At 43.0% G+C, this 25,409-nt stretch overlaps 5 protein-coding genes across 7 annotated transcripts; 3 read left to right on the top strand and 2 right to left on the bottom strand.

The window, feature by feature from the left end:
- The first annotated feature begins 6,916 nt into the window (after positions 1-6,916).
- cnr1 (cannabinoid receptor 1) lies at positions 6,917-10,899 on the top strand. 2 transcript variants are annotated; one of them, XM_011612204.2, is made up of 2 exons: positions 6,917-7,217; positions 7,915-10,899. In XM_011612204.2, the coding sequence occupies exon 2, from the start codon at positions 7,955-7,957 to the stop codon at positions 9,359-9,361; it is 1,407 nt and encodes a 468-aa protein (XP_011610506.1). In that variant the 5' UTR covers positions 6,917-7,217; positions 7,915-7,954; the 3' UTR covers positions 9,362-10,899. The 2 variants fall into 2 exon arrangements, with proteins under 2 accessions (XP_011610506.1, XP_003971857.1); XM_003971808.3 differs by having other exon boundaries at positions 6,918-7,222.
- A 625-nt stretch (positions 10,900-11,524) lies between these two features.
- akirin2 (akirin 2) lies at positions 11,525-14,444 on the top strand. The gene is made up of 5 exons (XM_011612202.2): positions 11,525-12,034; positions 12,412-12,546; positions 13,272-13,421; positions 13,514-13,585; positions 13,854-14,444. The coding sequence occupies exons 1-5, from the start codon at positions 11,863-11,865 to the stop codon at positions 13,862-13,864; spliced, it is 540 nt and encodes a 179-aa protein (XP_011610504.1). The 5' UTR covers positions 11,525-11,862; the 3' UTR covers positions 13,865-14,444.
- Positions 14,445-14,783: 339 nt separating this feature from the next.
- On the top strand, positions 14,784-19,200 carry rars2 (arginyl-tRNA synthetase 2, mitochondrial). The gene is made up of 20 exons (XM_011612201.2): positions 14,784-14,940; positions 15,083-15,156; positions 15,251-15,353; positions 15,778-15,861; positions 15,939-16,039; positions 16,115-16,170; positions 16,287-16,370; positions 16,446-16,522; positions 16,653-16,811; positions 16,928-17,034; positions 17,257-17,352; positions 17,436-17,496; positions 17,621-17,697; positions 17,760-17,884; positions 18,219-18,286; positions 18,379-18,488; positions 18,566-18,661; positions 18,742-18,816; positions 18,898-18,961; positions 19,053-19,200. The coding sequence occupies exons 1-20, from the start codon at positions 14,905-14,907 to the stop codon at positions 19,137-19,139; spliced, it is 1,740 nt and encodes a 579-aa protein (XP_011610503.1). The 5' UTR covers positions 14,784-14,904; the 3' UTR covers positions 19,140-19,200.
- An 86-nt stretch (positions 19,201-19,286) lies between these two features.
- Positions 19,287-22,205, bottom strand: slc35a1 (solute carrier family 35 member A1). The gene is made up of 8 exons (XM_003971830.3): positions 22,022-22,205; positions 21,572-21,752; positions 21,003-21,162; positions 20,593-20,745; positions 20,388-20,454; positions 20,035-20,211; positions 19,830-19,964; positions 19,287-19,711 (listed from the first exon to the last, which is right to left on the bottom strand). The coding sequence occupies exons 1-8, from the start codon at positions 22,029-22,031 to the stop codon at positions 19,578-19,580; spliced, it is 1,017 nt and encodes a 338-aa protein (XP_003971879.1). The 5' UTR covers positions 22,032-22,205; the 3' UTR covers positions 19,287-19,577.
- Positions 22,206-22,717: 512 nt separating this feature from the next.
- Positions 22,718-24,651, bottom strand: LOC101073846 (protein yippee-like 5). 2 transcript variants are annotated; one of them, XM_029849758.1, is made up of 4 exons: positions 24,437-24,651; positions 24,217-24,246; positions 23,766-23,921; positions 22,718-23,493 (listed from the first exon to the last, which is right to left on the bottom strand). In XM_029849758.1, the coding sequence occupies exons 3-4, from the start codon at positions 23,904-23,906 to the stop codon at positions 23,272-23,274; spliced, it is 363 nt and encodes a 120-aa protein (XP_029705618.1). In that variant the 5' UTR covers positions 23,907-23,921; positions 24,217-24,246; positions 24,437-24,651; the 3' UTR covers positions 22,718-23,271. The 2 variants fall into 2 exon arrangements, with proteins under 2 accessions (XP_029705618.1, XP_003971856.1); XM_003971807.3 differs by lacking the exon at positions 24,217-24,246 and having other exon boundaries at positions 24,437-24,650.
- Between the last annotated feature and the right edge of the window lie 758 nt (positions 24,652-25,409).

Below are 25,409 nucleotides of genomic sequence, written 5' to 3'. Positions count from 1 at the left end.
TCTAAAATGTGGACTCTGGCATTTAGCTTCCGAACATTTAAAGAGCCAAATTACAACTGGATCACCGGTTCCTTCACTCCGCTGTCCCCTTCTCCCCCCTCCCTGAGCTCTGTTCTCTGATCTGCAGTCTCAGACTGAGTCACCAGAGGACAAAATGTTGTACTGTCTCCGAGACACAGATGGCTGCAAGATTTACTTGAGCCATCGCTGCTCGCTCACAGGTCAGCCTGCCAACCAAGCCGCAGAAAACTGTCACAGTACAACAGTCAGGTTGTCAAACCGCCCCACAGGCTAAAAATCTCAGTTCTCAGCATGGCGCATGTTACCAAATCATCTGTCGGCAAGAAAATAAGATGATGGAATCAATGGAATCCATACTTTATGGCAGCCTTAATAATAGTTTCATATGTAGGAGGTGCAGGCAGAGATTGGCGCCCCAGTCTGCAGCGTGCATGCATAATGTGATAGATGGGAATCATATTTTTAGACATTAAAGACAATCACTGTGCATGTAAGTTGATGAAGGATCGCAGGTACCCGGGTAGCTGCTTCTGGGTGTCATGCATGAAGCTGCGTCACAGAATGCTCTCAAACAAGTTTTAACAGGAAATCCTCCTCTTCAATCCCTTCCTGCTGCCGCATAATTATCGTGGTCTGCTACAAATATGGTCCACAAGCCCACCTCTGATGTCTCCAGGTGATGCGAAATCTCAACTGGGGGCGCAATTGTCTGCTCGACCCCTGCTCATGAATATGCTAATAACGCTCGGGTGGGGGACTAGCGTAGAGACAGCAGCAGATTCTAGTGAAGGCAGAGGGAAAGAGGGGTACAGATCCACGCTAGATTTAAACGTGGCTCACGGCTGAAGGAACCACTTCATCCGCTTTAAGGGTTTGTCTCCACCCACGAAGACCCTTACATGACCATCATCCATGCGCCTCTTCAGCCATTCAGACAACTGCGATAACGAGGCGATTAAAAACGACCAAAGCCTCTTGAGGATTTTGTAGCGTGTTTGACTTCTAAACATTTTACCTTTGAGATCAAAGAAGTTGCGTTTTTATCCAGAACTCTGTAATGGAAAAACAAAGGTGTGTTTGGAATTGATGTCATGGTTCGTGTGTTCATGGACTCGTAGGCAGGTTACGATGACACATGACAACGAATGCATCACTCAATCCCCTGGCAGTGGTCCTTTTAACCTGCACTTTTAAATATTCCTGTCATGCAAACCTATTGGTATCATCTCTTTTGGAGGACAAGCAGCTTGTTTTGGAGAGAAAGTTAGAGAGCCGCTTAGCATGGACTGAGACAGGATAGTAAATGTGTCTGTGATAGGGTGGAACTGCCAGGCAGGAGGCCCAGAGGAAGGCCAGAGAGGGTCGGGGATGCAGAGAGAGGACAGGATGGAAGCAGAGGATCCTTCAGATGGAAAGACAAGTGGGTCTCATTTTCTCAGTGATGTTTAGGTATTTTTATGACCCAAATGAAATGTATTCATGCTGGTCTCCTGACATCTGCTGGTCCAGAGAGACGGTTCCGTGTGCGGTCGTTAAACAGGGCCGTGACGTCGCATCCCGCTTGTGCTGCCCGTAAACGAGGGTAAAATCGCAGGTTTACTCCATTTAAACGCACCACGTGGAACGAGTTTGCTAGTTTTCAATCATCTTTAATGGGGAGCAGCAAACTTTGGGTCATTGTCACCGAGACACTGGCTAATCCAGGATGTCGCTGGAAAATTTCCCACATAAAAGATCTCATTAGTCACAGATGTTTGTAAATCAGCAATTACTTAGAAAGCTGCAAGTTCTTTGTGACCTTTGCATGGAAGTGTGGGAGACAAGGCTCAGGAGTCTTGACATAGACGTAGAAGCTACGGCAACTATGATCAAGGCCTCATCGGTAGGACGGAGCGAAACATCACCGGTGGATGCTGACGGTGAAATTCAATCTGATGGTGAGCTTTTTCTTCCCGAGGCTTCAGAAGCAAACTGGATGATGGAAGATCATTACCTCATGCGCACAGTCTGAGGAACAAGAGCAGAGGGAATGAAGCTGCGTTTCTCACTTTTCCACCTTGATCTTGATGTTTCAGAGAACAGCGAATCCATCTGCCGGAGCTTAATCTAGCTTTTATTTTCAGCATATGCAGCTCTTCCCTGCAGCATTCCATAACTGTAAATGTGGTTTATTTTGAATCTATTTCCCCACTGACGTGACTGAGCTTGGAGACTTGCAAGGAGGTGCGTTCGCTGACACTTTTATGAAGTAGGAAACGCAGCAGCCACGAATTGCTTCTCATTTGACTGGAGTCATTTCAGGCAGGCTGCTATTAAAAGTTACTCCGATAATGACGATGATCATCAAAGAACCGTTTCCAAAGTGGTTTTGAGTGGAAAAAAGCCCCATTATTGCATCTTTTTTGAGTTTATCTCTGATAATTCAGTGAATCCAGCTTCTATAAAAAGCCAGCGAGTGCAATTCTCAATGTTTTGCAAAGATATGACATATGGCTGATGGCCAGAGCAGACTCTCGTTGATTTACCTGAAGTTAACCGACTGATTGTCTGGCCCCTTTCATACACTAGAGGCCGCCAGATCTCACTCACTGCCCCCAAAGCCAGTGGAGAGTAAAACAGGAGTGGAAAACAAACAGGTGCTATTTAAGGATTAGGCTCACTCATCAAAGTGTTTTTAAACTAGAGAGGAATCTAGATTACTTTTCTAAAACTGTGGATAGAACACTTAATGGGTTCTGGAAGTTGAATCACAGCAACTGGAGTTTCCTGAAGACGTCACCTCTCATCCAAGAGGCTTCATCAGTTCTGGCTGACTGTTATGGAGTTCCAGCTACTTCTGCTCTTCAGGAGCCACTAATACATTTGGAGCTTCAGTCACCTGGTTGTTGGCTCCACCCCTCATTATGCGGGTCGTGGAAACATCCCCTGACACGATGGGGTTGGTTAGTAGCCATGTGTAAATGGCCTCTTCTATCTAAAGATATGTCCCAGAGCTCCACCTCTGTTTCATTAATGATGGTCCTCCAACTTATACATAGATGGCTTCTTTCACTCCTCTCTTGAACGATCTATCTTCCCTGGATAAAACCTGTACATTATCATCCTCAAACGAGTGTCCTTTGTCCTTCAGATCCAGGTGAACTGCTGAGTCCTGGCCTGAGGAGTTGGCTCTTCTATGTTGAGCCATGTGCTTGTGGAGCGGTTGTTTTGTCTCCCCAATATACAGGTCTGGCTGTTCCTCACTGCGTTACTCTGATTGTGTCTCGGTGTTTTGTCTTTTGGGTGGACGAGCTTCTGCGTCAGGGTGTTGGAGGGCTTGAGATGCTCAGGGCTGATGGTTCAGCAGTTTTCTCGGCAGGTGCAGCCAGATCAGTTAGGTCCGCAACAAGATTTTGCTCCGATAAACCCATATTGGGTCAGTCCAAGGGGAGGCATGTGTGAGAGACACGGCGGGCACGGATACGGCCTAATAGGCGGGTACTTAGGCCGAGATCAGTGTCACGCCTCCAAAGGGTATGGTCATTGGCAAAGGGACTGTCCATATCACAACTACCCGGAGGTACCAGGCAGTGTTCCACCATCTCATGGAATTTATCACCGGAGCTGATCTCATCTGACACCGTCGAGCTTGTGGGGTTCTCAGGGAGCCCGGAGAGACTGCCGTTTTCTGTGCCATTAGTGACTCGTTTTGCTGGACAGACTGTGTTGCACCCCTTTGATTTCACCACATTGCCCTATCAACCTGTTGGGACGAGATCTCCGGGTGAGGACAGGAGTAGCAATTCTGTGTGGAGACAAAGGTCTGGTGGTGCAATTTCCTAATGGAATGAAACTGAACTGCTGTATTTCACACCAAGGTGTAAAGGGACAAATGCTGATGAGTCCGACACCCTCTCCAGAACAGGGGGTGTGGGCAGATATTTATTGGGGAGAACTTGAGCCTGAGACCTCACCTGGTGTCGGTGTTGTGGCATTGTTTCAGAGCTGGAGGCCCTGGCTGTCGATGCTGAGTCCCTTTGCCCCGCCAGTTGAGCCCTATCATGTCACCCTATTTTACGACCGTGAGAATAATGAGGTGTATCAGGATGCGTTTAGAGAAAAGTTATAGGGAAATTTCTGGATGATTACATCACTGTGTTTGTGTGTTGGGCCTGAAGGTGTGGCTGCACAGGTCGTGAAAGTTGAAGGAAGTTGGCGGGGCCCAGACGGCAGACCTGTTCTCCCGCCCGGTCTGGTAGATGCCGTTCTGGAAGAGGCCCACGGCCTGACACACTGCGGGAAACCACGAATGATGCAGAGAATGTTCAATATGCACACGATTTAATGTAAAATCAACAATTCGACTACATGAGGGCAAGTTTCCAGTTGCCCCCATGACAGGGCAAGAAAAATTATAGATTTCACTGATATGATTGATAGAGTCAATGGGTTCCGATACCTCTTGGTGGCAGTGGATGCATACACTGGCTGGCCAGAGGCGGTTCCCGTAAAAGCAGAAGATGTAAAAGTAAAAGCAAAAGTGTTATTAAATTTTTGATTAATCCGACACATGGTTTCCACGAATTAGGTCTGATAATGGAACTCATAGGTCTGATAATGGAACTCATTTTAAGAATAAAGATTTACAAGAAGGATTTTGAGGAAGTGGAAACAGGAACCCTAACAGGTAAAGAGTCAGCACAACTTGCAGAATTGAAGGCAGTTATTAGAGCGTTAGAAATATCAAAAGGAAAGAAAGTCACTATTTATACAGATTCAGCATATGTAGTGGGAGCGATTCACTTAGAACTTTGTCAATGGTTGCGGGCAGGTTTTAATACAGCATCAGGCTCTCCTATAAAACATGATGCAGAGATGAGGCAACTGACACAGGCACTCATGGAACCAGCGGAGGTCGCAGTCGTAAAGTGCAAAGGTCACAGCAAAGCGAACTCTCTGGAGGGAAGAGGTAATGAGGCTGCAGATCAGGCAGCAAAGAAGGCTGCAGGTTATAAACCAAGTTACAAGTTGTTGTTGGCAGAGAAAACAGTTCATGAAATGCTTCCAAGATACGACAGGGAAAGACTTAGTTGCGATCAAGAAGAAGCGTCTCCACATGAAAAACCAGTTTGGAAGGAAAAGGGGAGCTGTGAAAGTTGAAGGAATTTGGCGGGGCCCAGACGGCAGACCTGTTCTCCCGCCCGGTCTGGTAGATGCCGTTCTGGAAGAGGCCCACGGCTTGACACACTGCGGGAAACCACGAATGATGCAGAGAATGTTCAATATGCACACGATTTAATGTAAAATCAACAATTCGACTACATGAGGGCAAGTTTCCAGTTGCCCCCATGACAGGGCAAGAAAAATTATAGATTTCACTGATATGATTGATAGAGTCAATGGGTTCCGACACCTCTTGGTGGCAGTGGATGCATACACTGGCTGGCCAGAGGCGGTTCCCGTAAAAGCAGAAGATGCAAAAGTGTAATTTTTGATTAATCCGACACATGGTTTCCCCAAACAAATTAGGTCTGACAATGGAACTCATTTTAAGAATAAAGATTTACAAGAAGTAGAGAAGGCGTTAGGCGAAGGTAGAAAGAATGAATCAAACACTGAAGAGCAAAATTGGCAACATAGGTGCTCACAGTGGAATGAAATGGACACAGGCGCTTCCAATAGCCTGGATGTCAGTAAGAAGCTCTGTTAGCTCCCGAACAGGATTCACCCCATTTGAGCTCGATAAGGGTGTTCTCTTTCCGGGACCAGGAGCAGAAAATCCATTGGCTAGCCCAGCACTAAAATGAAATATAAATCTTATTTTGTTCAACTAAAAACAACTCTCTCAGTTTTCTCCCAACAGGCAACCTCTGTAACAACAGTCAGTGAGGATCCAGGAATTCCACACACAGCTGAGTGGGTTCTTCTGAGAGTCATCAAGTGAAAGTGGTCAGAGCCGAGGTGGACTGGTCCCTTTGAAGTTGCAGAGCGAACATCACATGTTAACCCTAACTCTGGTATCACTGGAATCAATGTACCCCAGCAGGTAATTCACAGAGAACGCTTGGACAGATCCGGGAACATCTAAAGAAGATGGCACCATGATTAAACTTCTGTTATTCTTGATTACAGCAAAGGGAGCGGTCAATGAATTGTTATATTGGCCTAGCTTAGGCTAGTCGAAAAGGAGGTATTGATCTGTGTGGGTGGGTTTTCTATATATCCAGTAAAAAGAGAGGTGACACCATATGATACCAAAATTTCATCAACTGAATTTAAAATCCTTAACCTTGTTGGCGAAGTCCTGCCAGTTTTGGATGCTAAAATGGTGGCTAAATGTTTGGCAATTTTATGTGTGATCTGTTAATGCTGGAGCTCCTCCTTTCTGTATTTTGGGGTGTCCGTAAATTCAAGACACGGCTTCGCCTGGGTACAGGTGGTAACAGAGTCGTAAATATTTTACTACCCTGAATTTGCTGGTTGGATCTTTAAAGGAGCATGATCATTTCTTCACTTTTGACTTTGACACACCAACAGCCAAGAGATCGCCACTGTCGGTTTCTCATCCACAAACTTTACCGACAGTGTTCAGGCCTGCGGCCAGTTTAGCTTGAATTTCAGTGGATTTGGGAAAAGAGCAGGTTTTGCTTCATTCTTTCCACCCCAGCAACAACCCGAAACTGCGTTCACAATTACCTCGTGAATTAAGAAGATAAGACACTTCATTGTCGTGTCTTCACCCCGTTTCCCCCGCTGCTACGTTGTCTGGACGCACAAAGAAGCTTTGGGAATTCAAATCCCTCCTTTTTTATAAGCTCTCATGGTCGTGATCCCCCCACCCCTCCCCGTTCCTCAGCAGCCCACTTGACAGATTCATGGGTTGGGCAGATAAAGCTATCTGAAAACACGTGATGAGGCTTGTAGCGACGCTTCATAAGTGTGAAGGCTGAAGGAGGGATGAGATGCTGGAGCCTGCAGCAGCAGCAGCAGCAGCGGAGCCAGAGCGCACTCCAAGAGCAACACCTGACTTCTGAAAACCAAGAGATTTGTCACATAGGCTCACCGAATCTGACCAAATGCCATAAGACTTAGGAACAAAACCGTGTTTTCTTGTTGACCTGTCCCCTCCAGAACGCCCCTGTTGGTTGCACGATGCGCTTCTGACTTGGATTAACGCGCGGCGGTAAAGGGCGATTCTGCGCTTTTGGGACAATTATGTAAGGTAAAGAATTTTGTTTTAAACATTTTGGTGTCATCTTGTTTGCCTTGTTTAACCAGTGGATCGAACGTGTTTGGGTTCCAAAGTGAATGCGTAATTTTCTTCGCCGTGGGGCGTTTTAAAAAGCAGAATAAGACAAAGACGGACAGATTTCTCAGGGATATAAATTTTGAGATGCTCTCTACGCTTCTGACACCAAACCAGACTTTCAAGTAGAAGTGCATTGATGTTGTTCTGCACAGCGTTTTCATTTTGATGAGGCTGCATCAGTCGTCGTTAAACTCCACACTTGCAATCTTTTACCGGCTCAAACGACGGTCTCGTCTTTGTTCATGTCCGTTGCTGAAGTTTTTGATCATTTTGAACATGCACGGACGCGTGATGTAGGATTTTCAAGTACGACTACTGTGGTTTATGGCAGATCTATAGAAAACTCGGCAAAAAGCGATCAATTCAATTCCCACTGCATGAAAATCTCTTTAGTAAATTTTCGACTCAAATCACTCGAGTACAAAATGTAAATGTTCATTCATGTCGCAGCTTTATTAGTTATTAAATGTAGAAGAATTGTAGTTCTATCCAGGCACAAAATACATTGTCTTTCTGTCCAAATTTGTTGCCCACCTGCTGGTACATTGTGTCTAAAATAACAGCTCTGTTGTGGTGAATTGAAAAAAGAAATGTTGTTTTTGTAGGTTTGCCTCTTAGACCACCGTACTACCATCAGACACAGCCATGAAATCTGTGCTGGACGGTGTGGCGGACACCACCTTCCGGACTATCACGTCAGGTTTGCAGTATCTGGGTTCCAACGACGCCAACTACGACGACCCCCTCAACGATGCCGCCTTTAAAACAGGTTTCTCCCTGCAGAAGCCCTTGTCTGCGTTCCGCAGCAACTCTTTCCCAAACAAGGTGCCTGCAGACGAGGAGCTCATTTTCAAAGGCATTCCCTTCTTCCCTACAAATTCCACCGACCTCTTTGGCAACAGGAACACGACCAGGGATGAGAACAGTATACAATGTGGCGAGAACTTCATGGACATGGAGTGCTTCATGATCCTGACGCCCAGCCAGCAGCTGGCTGTGGCTGTCTTGTCTCTGACTCTGGGCACCTTCACGGTGCTGGAGAACCTGGTGGTGCTCTGCGTCATCTTCCAGTCCCGAACCCTCCGCTGCCGTCCCTCGTACCACTTCATAGGCAGCCTGGCTGTGGCTGACCTGCTGGGAAGCGTCATATTTGTCTACAGCTTTCTGGACTTCCACGTTTTCCACAAGAAAGACAGCCCCAACGTGTTTCTCTTCAAGCTGGGCGGAGTCACGGCATCCTTCACCGCGTCCGTGGGCAGCCTTTTCCTCACCGCCATTGACCGCTACATCTCTATACACCGGCCGCTCGCCTACAGGCGCATCGTGACCCGGACCAAAGCTGTCATTGCCTTCTGCATGATGTGGACCATTTCCATCATCATCGCCGTGCTACCTCTGCTGGGCTGGAACTGCAAACGCCTCAACTCGGTGTGCTCAGACATATTCCCTCTGATTGATGAGAACTACCTGATGTTCTGGATCGGTGTGACCAGCGTGCTGGTTCTGTTCATCATCTACGCCTACATATACATCCTGTGGAAAGCCCACCACCATGCTGTGCGAATGCTGAGCCGCACCTCGCAGAAGAGCCTCGTGGTTTATTCAGCGGAGGGGACCAAAGTCCAGACCACTCGGCCGGAGCAGACCCGCATGGACATCCGCCTGGCCAAGACCCTTGTGCTCATCCTGGCGGTGCTGGTCATCTGCTGGGGCCCGCTGCTCGCCATCATGGTGTACGACCTCTTCTGGAAGATGGACGACAACATCAAGACGGTGTTTGCGTTCTGCAGCATGCTGTGCCTGCTCAACTCCACCGTCAACCCCATCATCTACGCCCTGAGGAGCAGAGACCTGCGGCACGCCTTCCTCAGCTCCTGCCACGCCTGCAGGGGCAGCGCCCAGCAGTTGGACAATAGCCTCGAGTCAGACTGTCAGAACAGGAATGTGAACATTTCTGCCAACAGGGCTGCAGAGAGCTGCGTGAAGACCACTGTGAAAATAGCCAAAGTAACAATGTCCGTGTCCACCGAAACATCTGCAGAGGCCGTCTAATGCTCAACTCCTGTAAATGTCTCCCCATCCCCACCACCACCTACAAACAATGCCGTTTAACACGTAAAAAAGAATTTACAGAGAGGAAGAAAACCCACTCCTGAAAAAAACCCACCATTCCTCCTCAAGTAGGAAATTTAGCAGTCGCATTGTTTAAGGACAATGTGCCAAAGTGCCAAACGGTATTACACGTCCATTAAATCACGTCATGACGATCGGACGGCTGAGTCCGACGCTCGCGACGACATTCACCACATCCAGTTAGTGAAAGCATATTCTATTTTTGTACTGGAATTCAGGTTTTGAAAACATCTATGGGGAAAAAGGGGCTACTGACGTGTTTTTGACTGTCATTTACATTTTAACACGTGTCTGGCACAAAAATAAGACTTCTTCTTGCCTTTATAAAGGCTTCGTGTTACATCTGAAGATTTCCATGAGGAAATGTCCAAAAAAAAAAAAAAAAGTTACAGATTTTGATTGTTTCTTTCTACAATTGCCATTAAAGTTGTCATTTTTGTAGTTCATCTGACAACACTCACAATGAGTGGTAAATGTATGAGGACATTTTAAGCACTAACATGTGATTCATACTCTACATATACTGTATAAAAAATATACTCATCTCGTCACAAATAAACCTAAGAGATGGAGATAAATGGACTCGAGGTTGTGGAGAGTGTCAAAACTGGAGCAGTATCTACTACGGCAGAGAGACGCTTGTCCCCTTTGTCCATTTCTTTACAATCTAGCTGTTGCTCTGTCTTTGTTAAGATGTAAACCTACTAACTGTACAGTGTTTTCTTGCTTAATAAAGTGTTTGAATTGACTCCATCAACTTCACGGCCAGCACAACCACATGCTTCTGGGAGGGAAAAAAAAGGAGGGGGGGTATACAGTTTGTAATCGGTGGGCTGGTCACCACTGTAGCAAACTAACATTTCTTTGGGCCAAATCTGCTGTCAAGAAACCTATGATTTTATCAATTTCAGCAATGTGTGTGTGCAACCCCATGTGACTTGGTCTATATCTTCAACCCCGAGCCTTTGGACCATTGCAGTGATTGTTTCAGTACTGTTGTTGCAGTGGGGTGTCATTTTGAAAAATAAAAGCAACCTGTGCACAGGCCTGCTAAAGTACTTTTAGCTTAAGTCAATAAAATATGTGTGCTGTTCAATTTACTTATCTACAAGGCAAGGTGATTTGTTCATATTGGTAACTTGAATGGATTTGTGTATGTGAATTGTGTGGAAAATCAACAAACTGGCCTCACAAAAGGAAGTCAAAAGATGTGATGTAGTAATTTTAATTTAGAAATCTCACACTGCAAGTGTTCTGTAGACATGAATCTTGGTGTAATGCTCCAGACAGCCGTTTATCAGTATGCTTCACTGCCTCTTGTATTAATGAGTATTGAAAATCAAAATGTCAACTGTCAAGTGGCTTCTGTGCAGTGGTGGCGTCATAATAACTCTAAAAATCACAATCGAGTGTTTTTAATATTGCTGTTTTTGAATAAAGTTGCAGCTGGTTGTCATTTTTGTCTGCACCTGATGATGACCACAGAAAGCTTGAGTTTACTCGCTGATATATAAAGAAAAACCGAACCGGTTCCATGCGTCAAGCATCCGTGGTGCTTTAGCGCCATCTTGTGGATGATTGCAACAAAAGCATCCTTACAAAAGTGCTCCCTCACGTTTATGTTCGTTATGCTACTTGCAGTCGACACCTACACTTGCACACAGAACAATGAGAGTGAGGTGTGATTGGTGAGAAGTCGTTTAGGTTCTTGTGACTTAAATGAGAAATAAATGAGTTTTACTGTTGCAGTCCCGTGTATTTTTGTCTGCTCTTCAGAACACCGAAAATGTTAATTAATACTTGTTGCAGGTATTGACATTCCCTGCAATGATTGTGCCGTAATTTAAATACTATTAGTGATGTGATTACTTTTCCGGTAAATACTGATCATAATTGCATAATATTTTTATCGTGAAGGTTTTACAGTAAATGAAATCGAAACTTTTTTTATGTACAGTGTTGGTTTACAGACAGCAAATTTGAAAAAAGCAATCGCATTTAACTCCTTCGGGAAATGTAGTTTTTAAGGACATAAAGGCAACTGGTTAGTAGGATAAAAAGAACTACAAGCAGTCATACTGCTGCGCATGCGCAAAACCAACTGCGTCGCCTAGCAGTTCGGGCTATTGCGCCACTGTTTAACCGAGTCGCGCTTCTAAATCTGTTGTCATCGGGGCTGCGCAACATTTAGCTGGGATTTTTTAAAATTCAGAGTAGATCTAGATATAGCGGATGACTTCGGCTATATGAGATTTATCCGCACAAGACAAGCAGAGACGAGATTATCTTTATTTGCGTGAACTCCGGAATCGGTAGCCACAAGCTAGCATTGAAGGCACGCAGCCATAGGGCCCAGTTCCTCCACTGATTCATATCAAATTTCTTTCTGATAGACAATTTTTTAAATACAGTTCGGTGTGATGGCTTGTGGAGCTACTTTGAAACGGACCCTGGACTTTGATCCGCTAATGAACCCCGCTTCGCCTAAACGGAGGAGGTGCACGCCGATGATGTCTCCTGTCTCTTCGCCACAAAAATATTTGCGTATGGAGCCGTCACCCTTCGGTGAAGTGTCGTCCAGACTTACAACAGGTAGCAGATAAATGATAAACCGCATTCATATCATCTTATTTTGGCTCCCAAATAGTATCGCCGTCTGGACACCGCAGTACATTTAGTTAGCAAGTATCTAATAGCATTAGCATGTACCGGCTTTTGTGTAAAAACGCTACTTCCGATGCAAATTAACAAACAAAATAACTACAATTGTTAGCATTGCCACTTTTAAAAAGTGTGTGGCCCATGTGATTTCGCAGGGCATAGTTTAATGAATTATGGAAGTGATGGGCAAAGAATCGGGAAACGGATCCCATGTTGTCTTTTAAATGTTGTACACTTGTTGCAGCAAAGTGTTGTCTGGCATATTGAGCTGTGCGTTGCCTAATTTTAGAAATGTCTTTGTGTTTTAGAGCAAATCCTACACAATATCAAGCAAGAATACAAGAGGCTGCAGAAAAGGAGACACCTGGATAATGCTTTCCAGCAGGCAGATGGCTGTTGTCCTCTGGATCTGCAAAGCATTCCCAGTTGCTTAGCTCTACCAGGTGAATGGCATTGAGGGTCTTCAAGAGAAATGCTTGATCCACTTGTTTTTGTTGCAAGTCCTTGTATGCTTTGTTTCTGCTGTACAGCAGTGGTCATCAGCCGAGTCCAACAAGGCCTGTAATCCAGCCAGGTTTTCTGGCCTTCTGGGCCTACAGACAAATGATGATATACACCTGGGAGCCCAGTTTTCTTTTAGGAGGGCTTTTAAGCAGTTGTCTGCCTGGTAGTACAGAAACCCCGACTGTATTTTTGAGCTTGTAGGACTGGGCTGATGACCCCTGCTTTGGAACATGCTAGCCATGAAGGTGGTTTATTATACCATATACCCCTTTTGCACACAAACTGATAACCCACACACTCCCCAGCCCAGCCTTTTTTGCCTTGTAGCTTCCAGGTCTACTGACAAGTAATAATATACACTATGGACTCTGTCTGTACCTTAGGAAAGGGGATGGAAAGTTCCCTTGTCAGCACAGCAAATGTCTATTGTGGTTCCATTCAGGTCACCTTGTGTTTTTGCTTCTGCATGGACAGCAAAATAAACCATTTGCTGCCATTGATGTAAAATGAGGAACCCTAGTTTTTGTAGTGGTTGTGCACCCACACTGAAGCAGGACACCTTCCAAATGAGACGTGCGGGGAAAAGTCTGGCTGTGGTACAGTGCTCGACGTGCCAAAAATGTTCCATTTTCAGCATTTGATGTCAGTATCTCTCCTCTAACAGGTACATCCTCAGCTGCCACATCTCCCAGCAGGAAAGAACAACCTTTATTCTCCCTCAGGCAGGTTGGGATGATCTGTGAAAGACTACTGAAAGAGCGTGAAGACAAAATCCGTGAAGAGTACGACGAGATATTGACGACAAAGCTGGCAGGTCTGTCTGTGTGGTGTTTTTCTTTTCAGTTCTATAAATAACTGCTTTAAGAGCATTTTTGATTCATTTGCCAAAAATGTTTCCTCCAACAGAGCAATATGACGCGTTTGTCAAGTTCACACATGATCAGCTGTTGCGACGGTTTGAAGAACAGCCAGCGAGCTGTAAGTAGTTAATTATAAAACCCGAGTCAGCAGTAAATGCCTGAGAAGGGTTTGTTCACTGTTGGGAATCTGTAAAGGCATCAGAATTTAATATGTCCTATTTCCCTTCAGCTAGTTGAGTTTAATGTTGAGAAATTAGAATAAGAATTTTTTTAGCACTAATATTTTTAAAAACTTCAAGTCCAAGATGCGTGTTAGTCGTTAATGTGAATGATTATATTGATGAAAATGTCCTCACACATTCATTTCAATGTCTTCTTGTCCACAGATGTTTCTTGAGTGTCGGCGTCTGAGATGCAGAAATAAATTTGCTGCAAATTACTCCAGGAACTCGACGGGTCTAGTTGGCCGTAATTCCTAGCTGTGCCATTCTGCCTCTATGTGGACTCGCTGCCTCGGGCATCAATTGGTGCCATCAAAGTTTGCTGTGTTTTCCAGGGTTTGGAAGGCTCCCTGCTGCCATCCTCTTCAAGGCTCCAGGACAAGTTGCCTCTTAAATGTCAATATTTATTTGGATTTGTTCTGATGCCTGCATTAAGGCTGGCTCCTGCCTCCATAAAAGGCCTTTTATATTTTATTTTGTCTTTTTTACAGAGAAGAATTTAGTTGTGTTGATTCTCTGTCAAACATTTCTAAAAAGGGAGTGAACATTTAATCAAGGCTGCCTTCAGTCCGGAGTGCAGGCATCTTGGCCTATCTTCATTGTTTTAAACTGTACTGGTGATTACTGCTATATTATGTTTGTATACACTGTACTTTATTTTTTCTTTTGCTTGACTTTCATTCATTGTATCAAATAATTGTTTTATTTGCTGTTGGTATTCGAGAGCTGTAATTAAAAAAGTAACCTGTTTACACACCTTTTTCAGTGTTAATTCAGTTTTGATGGTATCCTGAACATGTGCAGGTTTTAACTGGGTGAGTGCAAGAGTGCTCTTTAAATGGAGGATTTCTCTGTTGTGATAAGCTCACAGTATTTCTAAGAGTGCCAAACATACTAGCGTTCCAAGTATTTAAAGATAGTTGGGGAAGAAAGATGTAAATGTTAAAGTTCAGTAGCAGCACCTCTAAACTGGAACTTAGTCGGTTATCAATGAAATACGGAGCCGGTCGCACCGGCGAGAGATGCCGTGAATGAAATCGAGCGCACCATGTCTGCGTAAAACGCGTAATGCGGTTTAAAGCTCCTGATTGGTCAGCTAAATAGGAAGTGGCGTAGTTAAGGCGGAAGTGCAATAGCAGCAATGAACATGTGATGTGTTTTCATTGAAATTAATGCCAGTTTTTCTAACAAATTTAATACAGTATGTATCAACGGCATGGCGTGTTTCTTTAGACAAAGAATTGCGGAAAAGGTAAAACAAGGCATTAAATGTGACACGACAGGCTAGTACTAAGTTGTCAGCTTTGACCCTTGTGACGACAACATTGTCTTGGGTAAACCTGCCAGAATAGATGTACGTTTTTAATTGGAATTAATTTTGTACATAACTACAGTTGGGCAAGAAGCTGCAACAGTCGGAGGATGCCATCACGCCAGCTCTGTCAGCAGTTCCAGTATTTAGGAAACAGTTAAGGGTTTTCATTGACCATGACCTCTCCAATAGGTACCTTGTTAGTGCTAAACCTCTGTAGTTACAACTTTCTGGACCTTTTCTCCCTCAGGCAAACTACTGATTTTAAACTGTCAATCAGCACATTACGAGTCCGGGGGGTTTTACCGTCCAGTGGTGACATTCAGCTGCAGACAGAACATTTAGCCTCTCAGGTGAGATCCCTCTTCAAAGTTGTGATTTCATAACACATAATAGTGAATAAAAAGGCTGTGAATATTGTACTGTTAACTGTATAATAGATCCCCTGTTTATGCTCTGAAAAAGTGTAATCAACATCTTTTGTTTAGATCCTTTAAAGGAACAATTTCTTTATAATTTATATGATTTTGTTAATCAAGAATAACTATATGGATAACTGCAGCCCTGGGGGATACCAGTGTTATTATTGGTGTTAATAACGGGTTTTCACACTTGTTTCCAATTGCAGCATCGGCTCCCATGTTGAATTGATGGAAACTGACTTTTAGGTTTTAGCTAGTTTTGAATGTTTTGTCCTTATTTAAAAGCTCTTATTTATTAGAAGTGATCCCTTAATATGTAGTAATTTGTCATTAAGGTCCTCTTTTTGTTATTCAGTTAAATCCTGACAGTGTGGTGGAAGCTGTATCTGCTGGATCTGGTGTGATCAACTTCAAAGTTCATCGCAAGCTACTTGTCCAGGTTTTTCACTTATTCTCCAGCTGTGGCAGAAGGAGCAATTTTGGCTGCACCTGCTGAATTTAATCTGCTTACTTTAGAAAATTTTGGCACCATTTGGAAAGGGCCATGATGAGAGTTTTGGATTAAACAGTGACCTTCTCAGGTCTCTTAGTAGAGGAACGACATTAGTCGAGTTCAGGTATGTTTGTTCTTTTAATGTGGCGTCAAGATCAACATGGATGTTGCTGAGCAACACTGTGTTTTCCTGTTGCAGCTCTCCAAATATTGCAAAAAAATTCCACGCTGGACATTTGCGATCCACAGTTATTGGTGAGGTTTTTCAGTATCTGCCTTGTTTTGTTGTTTTTTTTTTTTTTTTTTTTAACTTTAGGACGTTATTATTTGTCAGTTTCGGTCTGTTTATGAAATTCAGTTTCCCTGTCCAGGCAACTTCATCGCTAATCTAAAGCAGACTCTCGGAAACAACGTTATTCGAATGAACTACCTTGGAGACTGGGGTATGCAGTTTGGTGAGTGCATTTTGGTCTGGTTGGGACCTGAAAGCTCCGCAGTGTGTGAACAGTGTTTGCTGCGTGTGATTTTAGGCTTGTTGGGAGCCGGTTTTGACCAATATGGATCTCAGGAGAATCTAAAACAGAATCCCTTACAGCACTTATTTGAGGTAAATCGACACTGAAGTTATCTGAGAAGTGCAATCAATCTGTGCAGTCTGAGGTTTTTTCCTGCCGAAAGATGTAGAGATGTCATTTTGGAAAGTTGCTATTATGTACAGTATATATATTTTTTCACAGGTTTATGTTACAGTGAATCAGGAAGCAGAGCACAATGAGCAGATGAAGCAGGCGGCCAGAGATTTCTTTCGACGGCTGGAGCAGCACGAGAACGAGGCCGTGTCTTTATGGAAGCAATTCAGAGAGATCACAGTGGAGGAGTACCAACGTGTTTACAAGGTTCCTCCATCTGGTCACAGTAACAGCTCATAATGCATGAGGAGGAAACCTCCCAGAATAAGCTCATCTGTTGTAAAGAACAGCTAATATCCTCACCCTCCTTTGATTTATTTTAGCGATTAGGAGTCCGCTTTGATATTTACTCAGGGGAGTCTTGTCATCAAGATGGAGTGGAGGAGGTGCTGCAGCAGCTGCAGGGACGAGGCCTGTTGAAAACCTCAGAGTATGTAACTGTGTGTGTGTGTGTGTGTGTGTGTGAGTGACGCTAATAAACACTTCTAGAGGCCATTCGGCTATGCCCGTTGCATATTCATATCCCTTTTGAAGTATTATAAAGAGACAGAAGGGCGTTTTCGCATCTGACTGTAACCAGGCTTATTTCAAATTGCTAAATTCTGGTGATTGTTGATTGCTGATGGTTCGATGATAAACTGCATATTTACAGTAAAGGAACCGGCGTCGTGGATCTTTCCCCCGATGGAGACATGAGCAATGTCTGTACGCTGCTCCGCAGCGACGGTACCAGTCTCTACATCACCAGGTTTGAACTCTGAAGCCCAATCTTCCAACAAATGACTGAACTTCGGAAGCAGGGATGGGATAATATGTCTTATCCCATTTCAGAGACATTGCTGCAGCCATCGACAGGATGAACAAATACAGTTTTGATGAGATGATTTATGTGGTGAGTAAACCGATATGAAACATCCACAGGATAAATACCGACTGCCGCTGATCTGTGATTGCGTCCGGACGTAGATTTCTTCTTGCCAGGATAACGTTGATGTTGCTCTTTATTTCCTTTCAAGACGGACAAAAGCCAGTCGAACCACTTCAGCCAGCTGTTCCAGCTTTTGCACACGTTGGCACATCCCTGGGCAGACAGGTAGCAATAGTCTGCTTGCACTTATACTTTTTAGTTGAAGATAATGTCTCCTCTGTTTTCAGATGTCAGCATGTGCCCTTTGGTCTGGTGCGGGGCATGAAAACCCGCAGTGGCGAGGTGGTGTTTCTGGAGGACGTGCTGGATGAAGCTCGAACCAGAATGCTGCGCAACATGGAGCAGTCTAAAAGTAAAATCCGCCCCACCTTCAGGATTTAATTTACAGACTTGACCTGATCAGCTGTTTGATGTGAAAGACAAACAGGATAAGGCTGACCTTTGACCAAGAGACGTGCATTGTTGCCGCAGCCAGTCTGTTACTCTTTTACTGGTTTTATATTGTCTTCGCCTTCTCTTAAAAGTAGCTGAGGGGAACTTGATGCTAAATGCATTACTGGGTTCAGTTTAACTGTAATTAATAATATATATTTTATTCATAGTATAATTAGATCAATGAATATCCATAAGATTGGTGCTAAAAAGTTTGTATTAAGGGTCAAGGATGATTATTACTCTGCCTTCAGCCACAAAGGAAATGGAGAACCCAGAAGAAACAGCAGAGAAAGTGGGAATCACTGCTCTCATCGTCCAGGTAAACTGGGACATCAAAGCACAACTGCTTAGATTTAACTGTCATGCATCTGCGATCATCTGTGTTGATGGGTTTTTTGGATTTTCTGTCAGGATTTCAAAGGTCCTCTGCTGTCAGACTACACGTTTGACTGGGACCGGGTGCTGCAGGCTCAGGGGGACACGGGAGTGTTTCTGCAGTACACACATGCACGACTCTGCAGGTTCACCCTTAAGTTGAAACTCATAGGATTTAAACCAGTTTAACTCGAATGCATTTGTCACAATGTTGTCATTGCAGCCTGATGCGGAGCAGCGAAGCGGCAGGAGCGTGTGAATTTGACCCATCCCTCCTGCTCGACCGCACGAGCATCACCGTCCTGCAGCACCTTCTACGGTCAGCGAACACGTCTTAGATTACACGCAGCAGTCAACTGTGACCAAAGCAGGCGTGATTCATCTGCACCTTGTTTGCAGCTATGACGAGGTGCTCCACCAGTCAGCTCAGGATCTGCAGCCCAAACATCTGGTCAACTTTTTACTGAAGCTCAGGTAGGAGAGAGGAGTGTGTGTGTGTGTATATGTATCTGTGTTTGCTGCATTTTAATTGGGCTAATCTGTCATCACTGGCAGTCACCTGATTGCCTCAGCACACAGAGAGTTACCAGTGAAGGGAAGCTCGCGGGAGGTTGCACAGGTACAGTGTTTGATTTAAATGTAAAACTGCCTCAAGCTTGAAACATTACGGCGAGGCGTTATAATTCTGTCTTGCTGGTTTTACACAACAGGCTAGGTTGCGGCTGTTCAGCGGGGCACGCTCAGTCCTGGCCAACGGGATGAGGATCTTGGGCATCACACCAGTTGAAAGAATGTAAATGTCAAAACGGTTGTAAAGTTAAAGTTTTCAGTTTAAATAAAAAATGTTTCTTTTTACAACCAGGCGTCTTGGAATGAAAACTACGCTGTCAACATTTCTTGACAGGATGTTGATGTGTTTACAGTCAGTAACAGTTGTGACGTCATCACACTTTAAAAATCACTTTTAATAGAAACGCATGCAACAGATTTCATTTGGGGAGAAAATAAAAATCACACACAGGATTTGTAAAAACTAAATTAGACATACAGTCAGCAACTGTGGTTATTTCAAGTCTCCATTTATGATTCGGACTCATTCAGAATCAAGAATATAAGAACGTAGGACACCAACATTGCACATTGGAAATGCTATAAAACCTTCGTCATTACAGAGCAGTAACAGTTCTGTATGGAATTATAAACACGCACTTGCAGATATGTAAAAGCTTCAAGGCTCACACCATGATCAGTTTCTCTTTGGAATCGTGGGGCAAGTCCTGCCGTCTCAGCTTGGACGTGTCCTGCTTTGGGAGCCCATACAAGTAGATGGACACGCACACCAAGATGGCTCCAGAAGCAAATGACAGCGCTGTGTAAGAAAGATCAACTCAGACATTTCCAAAAAAATGTGGTTTTTATGCCTGGAAACTTAAGCCCGTGCAGAAATACATCAGTAACGTAACAATTTTAAAAGACATCCGACGTACTTATCTGAAGTCCGAACAAGATGACTGATGCAACGGTTGACAGGACAATGGCGGCTGCAGCGGAGAAGCCCTTCATAATGTTATCTGTGTACTTCACCACCACAGATGTGTATAGGCCACCCACACTGGCCAAGACTGGAGGTGCAAGGGTAAAGTCACACGGAGGAAGCATTTGTAGAAAATACTTTTGCTTTATTACACTTACATACTACGAAGCAGACCCAGGAGGTGTACCCAAAGAAGAAGCCTTTCTCCAGGACCTTTTCACCATCGTTGACGTAAACGCCAATCAAGGTGACCACGATGCCGGACAGGTACATCTGGATGTTTCTCACCCACAGAGATGTATCGGAGCTCTTTAACACCTTCTCAAAGTACACACCTTGATCAAAAAAAGACAACAATATCAGCATTACATATTGAAAGGGCATGAGGCAGCGTCACTGGCTCAGCAGTGGCCGCAAGTTTAAAGCTTTCGGGATTTTGGCTGTATTAGAGCCACTTCCAGAATGATTTTGAAAGAATTATGTGATAATAATGACTTCTTCTTTATTATACCTGCAAATCCTGAGCAAAGGACAGCGACAGCAATGGCAACGAAGCCCACCAAAGGATTCTGTTCGACCTGAAAACGGGGAAGGATACATCAACTGCAGTTTGATGTTAGATATTTGCTGAAAATCTGAATCGTGACAGTGAGCCAGTGGGCATAATTAATAAATCAGAGCTACTTTTTACATAGTTTCACTCAAACCACACCTACCAGAACCTTTGAGGCCTCTGCCGGCTTCCACTGGACCAGAATGACGCCCCCACAGAGCACGAATACCGAGAACCACTGCAGTCGACTGAGAGAGCGGTTCAGCATGAGGACGGTGCACAACGCCGTGCACGGGATCTTCAGCTGATAGGTCACCTGCAAAGGGAAACGCATTCAGACGGAAGTCAATTTCTTTTATTTGTCATTAATATTGGCCTGAAAAACATAATTACCTGAAAATAATAAGAGTAAATTAATATTTTCTATTTCTATAATATAAGTGCCAGTTAATATCTATTCCTTTTCTCTTATCTGCCTTGTGATCTATAAAGTGTGTAATAACTGTGGGAAGCAGAACAGATTCTTCAACACACCTGGACATTGTTTAAACTACGACAGCGTTCAGTTTGTACCTGATAAACAGCAGCATCAAGGTTACTCAGGGCGAGAAAGGCCATGTTATTCTGAACCGCATACACTACTGAGGGTACGCTCAGCTTCAGCAGCTCTTTTGGACTGCAGAAAACATGCTCCACGATGGCGTTCTTCAGTCTGACCGGACTTCCTGTTTCTCTGGAACACAAAACAAATAAAGAAACATTTATGAGGAGTAAATTACCCCTTTTTGCCACAAATAAGAATGAATTCGGTACACTCTCCGGGGCTTGAGTTAATCCATTTGTTTTTCTCATTCTAACTTTTACCTGTCATTTAGAATTTATTTTCTGATTTTATACACATTAGTCACATTTGCTACGTTTCACATTGGATACTTGAGATGACTGCATGGTTTTTGCCAAGCACAGAGAATGCCCGTTCATGAAACTAGCTTTCATTTATTTGAATGTGCAAAATCTTTAGTGCTGTCTGTGAACAAGCACAAGGCATCATACATGAGTGCAGACTGAGTAAGGACATTTCATACCCGTAGACGTCATAAATGAGTTAATTGAATTCTGTCAACAGCCTCATAATCACTTACTTTATAAGCATCCCCAGACTCAGTATTAATTTAACGACCTCAGTGATGCAGACCGCAGTCGTGGAGAAATACAGATCTCCTGATGGGATTGTTCTTGTGTACCGAAGTGCTACTGTATATGTAGCTGCCACCAGTGTCATCACTGTGAGACAGTACAGCTTGAAGACCACACTCACATTTTCTGAGAAGAAATAAGGAGAAAATGTCACGGTCGAGTAGATATGAACTAAACTAACGGTCATTACTCCTGCGTATTATATATGACCGTGTGCAACAATGAGAAACAATCAAGCGCAGCATTCTTTAAGCAAATTCTAAACAGAAACTTATGCAGAATATAACTTATCAATCCTGTGTTTTGTAATCGTCTGCTGATAACGGTGATATTACTACAGGCACAGCGAGAATATTAGCCTATGAAGCTAGTTAAAATTCGCTGTTTAATCTCACCAGCGGCCATCGTTGCTCTGGTTTGTGTTCGTCCCGGTGACACGTATCAGTTTTTCAAGTTACATGCTGTTAAAGCTGTTTAAAATTTCCTTATATATAGGTTTAAAAAGGGGGACATAAGGACGGGAAACCGTCTCATTCGCTACTGCCTGGGACGTCTAAGTTCCTGCATTTCCCATGATGCATCACGAGTCAACTTCACGAGGAGCGTTTGTTTTGTTCTTACTGTCACGCGTTTCCTCGTGCTCACAGAAACACGTGTATTAATGCAGCATAAAACAAAACAAAACCTTGCCTTTATACTCATCTAAACCATTGCAAATAATAAAACGGTGGTGGGAAGTTTTTTCAATGGTTTAGATCCATAGGTTTCGCCATTGTATAATTAAAACTGTTTATATAGTGTAAATTAAAATAAAAATTTGACTTTTACACAAGATTTTACACTAATAAATAGTTTGTACTTTGGCCCTGTTTGTCAATTCTGGGCTACTGGAGAAATATCAATATAGATGAATATCCCAGTTATTTAGCAATTCATACAAAAAGTGGGTATATTACATTATGTTTATGAATACATATTATAAAAATGTATTCTATCCTGGATCGTTTTTTATCACAAGTGTGTGTAAAAAAATCTGGTTTTTAAAATAATATAATAATTTAATAATAAAATCAACAAACTGAATGCAAAAGACGTGTTTTCATCATCACCATTTATAATACAAAATAAAGTGGAGTTATTCGTTTTTCCATTGCCTCTACTGTTATTAAAACCTACAGGTTTGACTTGGGTTTGATAACACCATTAATATTTCCTCTCTTTCTGTTTCTTATTAACAAACTTTTTTCTAGAGGCTAACTATAGAGGCTGCAAAATCAAATGTAATTTTAATATTATTTGGAATGATTTCTAGCATAGTGTCACAGTAAATAAGAGCAGGAAATGTATTGCACAGCAGAAACTGCAGGAGCTAAGTGTTATTTCACCAGCATTTTACAAACATCACTTCCTGTTGGGCACAAACAGAAGCTGCAGAGAGGTTGGGAAAATGGTGTCATTATCCACCACTGAACCAAATCACAGATGTTCTAAGTTACGAGAAAATGTCCACAGTTGACGTTATAAATATGGTGCACAGAACAAACAGTTGTCGTAGCTCTGATCACGAGTGGAACACCATCCATACACTTAGAGGAGCTGCTGCTGTTTGCATGGATTGAGCATCACGGTGGCAACACAATGAAACTCATGAGTCGTCAGAGGGAACATGCTCAAAGCCTTCGCTCTCCCTCACCAGCGCTCTCTCCAAGATGACACGGCCCTCCTTGTAACGCTGACTTTCCTCTGTAGCAAACTCGTACATCCAGCCCAGTTTGCTGTTGCAGTTCTTGCAGCTGACATCCCGCACCATGTGTCTCCCCGTCAGCATCACTCTGTCTTGCACCTCACTGTGCTGCAGATTCACAACCTGGAAACCAGCAGTCAGATACTGTAGTGTGAAGTCCAGATATCTATTTTTTTAATAGTTGCAAATCAATACATTAATGTTAATTTAAGTGACAGATCTAGTAAAATTCTGTCTATCCATAGTGGCAAAAACCAAATCAATGATTATTTTAAATCAATATAAAGGCTGAAGTATGTCACAGACATACACAACTAAAATGGCAGTGGCAATCATTATGGGATGGGTGAGCAAGTGTTTTAAATATCGCTGGATTAAACTTTGCTGACAGATACCTTGTTGAACAGGAAAGCTCGGCCTGTGGCTCCAGTGAACCGCGTTGAGATGAGCTCAGCTCGGTTGGTCAGAATGGTGTCACAATTGGCGCAAGAGAAGAGGCGAGCTCCGCCGATGTGATCCAAGAAGATCCTCCCCATCGTGGGAACAAACAGCTAGTAAAAAAAAAAAATTCCTCTTAGAACAGCTTTGAGTGACAATAGCAAAAAAGCTAGATATAATTGCGTTCTTTAGAGTCAAAAGGTTGTAGACTTGGAGATGTCAGTGATGCATTATGATTGATGATGACAATTAGTGAATTACATTGACTACTTATTCAAAATTGATTATAGGTCATATAATACATGTCTATGATTATAAAAGTTTGCTTTTAAAAAAAATCTTTTAAGAATTGTGCGACGCAGATACATCTAGTTATGACTGGGGAGTATATGAATTTCCAGAGCTCACCTGAATGCATCATATGGATTGTCAACAAAGCTTAGCACAAGACAAAAACTGTTAACAGCTTATTTTTCAGTGAAATAGAACAAGGAAGAAGTAAGGCCCTGAAACACAAAACACTCACGTAACGGCTACTGCTTAAATACGTACGTGGCAAAAATGGATAAAGAATGTCGACGCCATAAAGACTGTTGCTAAGAGGGCAGTGTTAACTCAAATGACTTACCTCGCAACGTTAGCTAGTACACCTCTACTTAGGTGACAAATGGTGACTCTGTAGCCCCAGACCTTTAATTTTCCTGGTTGCCTTTAAAGTAAAGAAACAATATGTTTGTGTCGTTGTTGCATTTAACAACAATAACGCAATATTTGACGTAATCAGCCAGCTACAAAAGCAGAAGATAGCTAGTGATAATGAGAGAAATTATTTCTGGGTAGACGTTTCAAAGTAAGAGAATGCTGGCACTGTATACCGGTATTCAATTTTCTATTACTAAACATAATACCAAACATCCAGACTGTAATTCGTGATATAATTGTCTTCACTTTCATTATTATGATCACTAGATTATAAATAGCAGTAGTATCATGATAGTTATCATGAAAGTTAATATATGCCTTTATTTTGAATACCACCCTTATTAATTTCCGTTTCCCCTCTCTAAATAACACAAACCTGCACGTGATATTTTGACGCCACAAGGGGCGCAAATCACAGTTTTACGCACGCACGTCTCAATGTTTAGTGCTTCAAGCGTTTACTTTTTTTAAAAAAACGACTGGCCAGACAATTTGCAACAATACGTCCTGTTTTTTTTTTTTTTGTTTTTTTAGTACAATCCGATATGAATTTGAAAGATAATGGAATTATTTAGACATTTAGTAGGTCAGTAATATGATTGTGTAAAATAACATTTTTTTTAATTTATTGTATTATAACTCACTCTATTCCATGTTTAGAGGTCTACCATGTGAATTTGGTAATACTCCAATTTCAAAAAACTGTCAACATACAAACATACAGTATATAACTCTTTCAATTAATCTCATTGTGACTAAAATAATGGCTTGATTCAAGACACAATGTAGTAAATTCTATGTGTTAAACTTGATAATTGCATGTTCTAAAAGATGAATTCATGTGACCAGAGTAGGCTGCCCCCCCAAAAGATAGAGATGGTAGTGACTAACATTGCCAC

The sequence above is a fragment of the Takifugu rubripes genome, chromosome 16 (genome assembly GCF_901000725.2).
Source record: "Takifugu rubripes chromosome 16, fTakRub1.2, whole genome shotgun sequence".
NCBI classification, from domain to species: Eukaryota; Metazoa; Chordata; class Actinopteri; order Tetraodontiformes; family Tetraodontidae; genus Takifugu; species Takifugu rubripes.
Note: the sequence above shows the minus strand (reverse complement) of the source record. Positions and strands in the feature narration are given on the sequence as shown.